Source organism: Limulus polyphemus, unplaced genomic scaffold (genome assembly GCF_000517525.1).
Source record: "Limulus polyphemus unplaced genomic scaffold, Limulus_polyphemus-2.1.2 Scaffold8373, whole genome shotgun sequence".
In the NCBI taxonomy this organism is placed as follows: domain Eukaryota; kingdom Metazoa; phylum Arthropoda; class Merostomata; order Xiphosura; family Limulidae; genus Limulus; species Limulus polyphemus.
In genome coordinates, this window is record NW_013673983.1 from 20,771 (window position 1) to 27,861 (window position 7,091).

At 34.0% G+C, this 7,091-nt stretch overlaps 1 protein-coding gene across 1 annotated transcript; it reads right to left on the minus strand.

Annotated features, from left to right (window-relative positions):
- Positions 1-1,002: 1,002 nt before the first annotated feature.
- LOC106475299 (homeobox protein ceh-31-like) lies at positions 1,003-4,533 on the minus strand (the record flags this gene model as incomplete). The annotated part of the gene is made up of 2 exons (XM_013935991.1): positions 1,003-1,339; positions 4,311-4,533. Coding segments are annotated over 2 exons (560 nt in total), but the record flags the coding sequence as incomplete, so codon positions are not given.
- Between the last annotated feature and the right edge of the window lie 2,558 nt (positions 4,534-7,091).

The window sequence follows — 7,091 nt, forward strand, 5'->3', positions numbered from 1 at the left end:
TGAAATGAGCAGATAAGGAATGTTAATAAGTGATTTTCATTAATTTGATTAGTTTGAAATCTTTTTAATATACATCGAGAAATAATGTAGAATAATTGTATGTTTTCGAATGAGCTTAATTGCAAGGCTCATATTGTGAAATGGGCTTAAAGAAAAGTTAAGTCATCGATCTTAAAAAGTGGGAATGAAATTATATATAGGTCTGATGTTGAGAAAGTGAGCAGAAAAAAACAACAACGAAAAGCTGAGTTTTGTAGGTTGCGTGTTGTGGAAAACGTTTTATAATATATTTAGTATGTAGGAAATGTTATGTTTATTTTCCAAGAACTTTATGATTATCAAAACTTAGCTGTAAAAAATTATCTTTTTAACTAGGGTGGCATTTAATAATATGTTTATACTGTATGTTGTATGTAGAGTCACGTGATTAAAGGGCGATTCTGCATGTTCGGAGGAATGTCTTCTTCCCTTAAGATGGCGTATTAAATAACATGTTTATTAACTAAGTATCCCAAAATTCTCAGATATGATTATCTAAGTTTGATTTCATGGATTTTTCCAACTATATTATGTCTGAGTTCATTCTTAAGATATACATTACTAGATAATATTCCAAACCAAATAAAAACTTCTATATATTAGTCCCATGGATATAACGAAAATAGTCTTTCACTAGCATTATTGTTTTAACATTTCCTATAAAGTACAAAAAATAGTAACAAAAATATAAATTGTTCTACTTGCACCGTTATTACTGGACGCCATATTGAAAGTCCTTCGGATGACATATTTATCTTTGCACTTGCATAACCTATGATAGTTTATAATGACGAAAGTGCCAACGTAGCACTCAAAACCTTATCTTAGGATGTACAATAGTCAGTCTGTCAGCAGATGCTGTATAGGACAAGGTGCTGTTAGACACCATTCTGAGAGTCGTTACCAGCTTAGTATATATAACAAATCCTTACATCACTCTATGCATTTAAGCTACAACGAGGGCTAAGGTCCCTGTCTTGAACTTTCATAGGAGTTAGACATCACTGGAGCTTCGAGGAGGGGGATGCTTTCGGAGGCCACATAAAGGGGAATTGCTGCATCCAGTGATAGTGTACACCTCTCAAAAGGAGGATATAGACGGAAAGGAAGAGGCTTGAGAGGTCCAGAAGAAGAATGTTTAAAATAATTGTTCAAGCTTGTCAGATGATGCCGTGAAAACGAAGACGTGAACCGAGAAAGCCAGTAAGGCGATGTTTGCATCATTCTTTGGACGGCTGCAACGTTTCCAGCCTCAGTAAGCAGTTCTATCCCAACTGTGGTCTGTCTTTTCCACTTCGTCCTAAAACAAACAAAATTGAAGTTAAATAGAACAAAATATAAAATGAATACTATTATCATTAATAGTAAAATTAGTACTATTATTATTAATAGTATTTCCGATATTAATTACACTGTGACACAGAAAATACAAGGTGATGCAAGACATGTGAACCACAAATATGAATTTTTTTACTTCTGATTTTATAGCTGTCTTGAATGTACACTCAAGTTGTGGTTCACGTTCTATAACCTTTGCGGTGTTACACTTGCACAGATTGCTGGGATTCTCTGTTTCAAATCTTCCAGATTGTTTATACGTTTGATGAATACTAACTGTTTGATGTATCATCAAAAGAAAAAGTTTCGTATATCTCTACTCTTCTTCAACGAGATCTTGAAGGTTGATGACATACCAGTAATTATTGTAACAGAAAAATAGAGACAAACACAATAATAAAAAAAAAAAACAGAGTTAGGTTGTGATTTATATTTATGTATATATATATATATATATATACTGGTGCGTGATTTATACATCACCCATACAATATTTGACCTTTAACTTCAGTTCCTAACACCCGTTTGTCACTAATTGTTACCCTAAGTGTTTTCAACTTATTCTATTACAGAAATGATGAACAAAACAGTCTCTTAACTGATACACTTCCAAGTCTGGTCTGACTTCATCTTCCACTTTACAGATTTTAAAACTTATTTTCTATACCAAAAGTAAATAATACCAGCATATAACTTAACTGATACACTTCCAAGTCTGGTCTGACTTCATCTTCCACTTTACAGATTTTAAAACTTATGTTTTTATACTAAAAGTAAATAATACGAGCATATAACTTAATTGATACACTTCCAAGTCTGGTCTGACTTCATCTTCCACTTTACAGATTTTAAAACTTATGTTTTTGTACTAAAAGTAAATAATACCAGCATATAACATCATAGTCTTATCTGCTGTCCCTTTTCACTTAAATAAATATTTTGTGTTATTCAGTATACACGGCTGATTTATTACTAACCTTACACTCTGGTCCAAGGTTTGTTTTACCTTTTCATAATAAACAAGAAAAACAAATGTAAGTATTACTTTCATAATAAATTATTAAATTATAATTCGTAAATAATAATGATGAGGGTAATGTTCACCACTATTTCCAAGAAAGTCTATCCAGAATATGAACAACGAAACGTAGGTGTTGCATGTTAGTTTTCTGAAGTAATCATTTAGTCCATTTAGAATGTAGGCGGTAAAGAAACTCAGATGTTGCCTGTCAGCCTCTATAGAGGAGAAATAAAACAATTCACCCAATAAGTCAACAACAAAGAAGTTTAAGTGTTGTGTAGTAATAACAATGTATTTAGTAATAACAATGTTCAAGTGTTATTTGTCGCTTGTTCGCAGTAATGATATAGATCATAAAAAGAACGTCACACAACTCCAACACTGTCCATCAGCCAATGATATATATATATCATCAACTTGTAAACAGCAGTGAAGTTGAAAGTAGTCAATATATAGTATTACAGCCAATACAGTATATATAAAAACAAATAATAAGTATTGTTACGGAAATAACATCCAAAACTGGAGTAATAAAGGAATTCAACTTTGTCATTTCTCCTTTTGCAGCAATACTCCAGCCCATCCAAAAACATAAACATTAAAGAAACTAGGTGTAAACAGCAGAAAATGAAATAAGTTCCAGTGTTATCTTTTTCTGCCGTAATAATACATTAACCATTTAAAATGATTTTTGTTACGGAAATAACTGCTAAACAGTAAGGAAATTCACATGCTGTCAAGGTTGTTAGTAATACTATTAAGACACATTCGGTTCCTTTCTTTGTCTGTTATTAAGAACGAAGCTACATAATGGGCCATTTATCCTGTTCCTACCACGGGTATCGAACCCAGATTTTTAGCGTTATAAGCCTTATCGCCGACCAGCTAGGGAACATTAAATTAGTTAACCACAGAGAGATTTATACGTATTTTTGTCATTCTGTTGCGGAGAAAACATACAAAATCTAACAGTAAACAAACAGATACCCCAGAGAATACAAATCGATCATCTCTATGACCTCATATATAAGATAACTCCGACCTAAGAATACAGGTTTATCTCGGTATGGACCATACAGTACAACAGACAGGCCGCGAATGAAACTAACCACATGGTCGTTAGATGGACTATGGGAGAGCGGTCATATCAGCGAGAAATAGTCAGGCAACTTGCAATACCGCTGTCTACAGTTTATACGGTGACAACACAGTTCCAGTCATGCCGCACAGTTTCGGTACGGCTTGGCACCCGAAATCACTAGAACGCAAACGAAGTGTGGGAAATGATCCACGTCACACTGTTGTAGAATGTGGTTGTTGCTCATTCAGCCTAAGTCATAGATAGCTTGAAGTCAGAAAACCCCTCTCCCGTGGTCAAGCCAATCGCCGGATATGAACACCACTCTCCCGTAGTCAAGCCAATCGCCATATGAACTCTATCGAACATGTGTGGTCCATCCTCGATCGTACCTTCTGAACTAAACAAGTATTTCTAGAACAACCTCCCCACCCCATACAAGTTCTTGCCAGGAAAGGGATACACTTCCATAGGCTCAGAATCTCGTAGATACGATGTGTAGCTCCTTAAACATTTCAAAGTACAAATCTACTAAGTACTGATCAAAATGTTGAACTGTGAAATTTATAAACTGTGTGGTCTATACATGATGAAAATAACAAGATAATACAAGTGTCGTCTTTTTACAGATACAATAAACAATACATAAACAACAAGGAAGTTGTAAGATGTTTCGGCCATTTTGTTATTTTAATTATCCAGTTGATCCAGTATAGTTCACCTAGCACATACAACAATAAAAGTAACTATACGATTTCTGCCAGCCAATGAACGTACCATTAATTATAAATGCAATACATAATAATAAATTAGTTCGGAAGCACTAGCTCTCACCTTCTGTTTTGGTACCAAGTCTTAATGTGTGTGTCGGTTAGGTTTAGTTTCGCTGCTAGCTCTGCTCGCTCCTGTACACTTAAGTACTTTTGTCGTTCAAACGTTTTCTCTAATGTCTGTACCTGATGATCAGTAAAAGCTGTTCTAGCTTTTCTTTCTTTCTTATTCTTGAAGACGTATGATGAGTCTGTGTTCTTTCTTTCATCATTCTTGTCCGCAACACCTGAAAAAAAAAAGATGCAACTAGTATCAAACAAGCCATTCATATGAGTTGACAAACCGTGAATAGCGGAATAAGGTTTTATGCGGTTAAAATGTGCTACAGATTATAAATAAAATTCTATGTTAGTTGGAACGCGTTTCTTTAAGAATGTTCGAAAGGAGAAACCATTTATATTTACTCTCATGTAAAAGTCATTGTTTTCAATACTTGTCAGCTATACTCTTGTCAGTCGGACATTTAATATATGCAATAAATCTTACAACATACTATCACAGCACTTACCTGATTGTTTTAGCTTCTCTATCCACTCACTGTTACCGCACAGCTAATATATAGACGTATACAATAAACCATACATCTAAGAACTACAGTTAACACATTCTTGTAGATGAATTGTCAGCACATTCTTGTTATACTGGTACTGGAAGTGTATAATAAATTATACACATGAGGACTATAGAGTTAACTAGTTCTTGTAGCTGATCTATCAACACACTCTTATTATACTGGTACTGGAAGTGTATAATAAACCATGCACATAAGGACTATAGAGTTAACTAGTTCTTGTAGCTGATCTATCAACACACTCTTGTTATACTGGTACTGGAAGTGTATAATAAATTATACACATGAGGACTATAGAGTTAACTAGTTCTTGTAGCTGATCTATCAACACATTCTTGTTATACTGGTACTGGAAGTGTATAATAAATTATACACATGAGGACTATAGAGTTAACTAGTTCTTGTAGCTGATCTATCAACACACTCTTATTATACTGGTACTGGAAGTGTATAATAAATTATACACATGAGGACAATAGAGTTAACTAGTTCTTGTAGCTGATCTATCAACACACTCTTATTATACTGGCACTGGATGTGTATAATAAATTATACACATGACGACTATAGAGTTAACTATTTTTTGTAGCTGATCTTTCAACACACTCTTGTTATACTGGTACTGGAAGTGTATAATAAATTATACACATGAGGACAATAGCGTTAACTATTTTTGTAGCTGATCTATCAACACACTCTTGTTATACTGGTACTGGATGTGTATAATAAATTATACACATGAGGACAATAGAGTTAACTATTTTTGTAGCTGATCTATCAACACACTCTTGTTATACCGGTGCTGGATGTGTATAATAAACCATGCACATAAGGACTTTAGAGTTAACTAATTCTTTTAGCTGATCTATCAACACACTCTTGTTATACTGGTACTGGAAGTGTATAATAAATTATACACATGAGGACAATAGAGTTAACTATTTTTTGTAGCTGATCTATCAGCACACTCTTGTTATACTGGTACTGGATGTGTATAATAAACCATGCACATAAGGACTTTAGAGTTAACTAATTCTTTTAGCTCATCTATCGACACGTTGTTGTTACACTGGTACTAGACGCATATAATAAACCGTTCATACCAATCTTATATAGGTAATTAATTGTTGTAGTTAATCTACTGACACATTATTGTCGTTATACTGGTACTAGACGTGTAAAATAAGCCATTCATACGAGTCCTATACAGATAACTAAGTGTTGTAGCTGATCTATTGACACACTGTTGTTGCAGTGGTACTAGACATATACAATAAACAATTCCTACAGATTTAATTAATTGTTGTACAACAACCTGCACATTAAGCGATTTTACAATTATTTAAGTAATTGTAGCTGATTTTTTCAGCTCTCTATTGTTATCTAGGTATTAGATGTTTAAAATAAATGTATAGTTATTATGCGCAGACTTTAAGTTGCTACTGCAGCTGAATTTTCAATGAACCGTACCCATAACGACTGTACAGAGACTGTAGTATGTCTAATTGTTAAAAACTGATGGACACTACCTACATGTTTTGTTATTATTACAGTATTATTATCTATTGTACATAGTTATGTAACGTGGAAAATCGTTTAGGCTTAAATGTACGACAGACACGCCTTAGAATGCTGCGGAGCCATTAATTCATCAAGTGTAAAGCAGTGTAACAAGGAGGCTCATTAAGTGAAAGTGGACGACAGACAGGACTTATAATCCTACACAGTCACTAATTCATCAAGTGTAAAGCAGTATAACAAGGACGCTCGATAAGTGAAAGTGGACGACAGACAGGACTTAGAATCCTACACAGTCACTAATTCGTCAAGTGTTAACAAGGACGCTCGGTAAGTGAAAGTGGACGACAGACAGGACTTAGAATCCTATACAGTCACTAATTCATCAAGTGTAAAGCAGTGTAACAAGGATGCTTACAGTCAGTATAATAAGTTCCTTGTATGATTTTTGAATAATGTAAAATAGGGCGGTTGATGACTTTGAAGGATGTTGGTGAGTTTTTAATAGTGTATTGTTTTTCTAGCAGTGTGAGGGTGTTTAAAGTTTCAGAGTGTTAAAACATTTAAATGCTGCTTTTTTAAAGAACAGGCTCAGAAAATCATCAAAATCGATGTAATATACATTTAAAAGTACCAATGTGTCCAGTTGCTACATTTAAAAGTATCAATGTGTTACAGTTGCTACATTTAAAAGT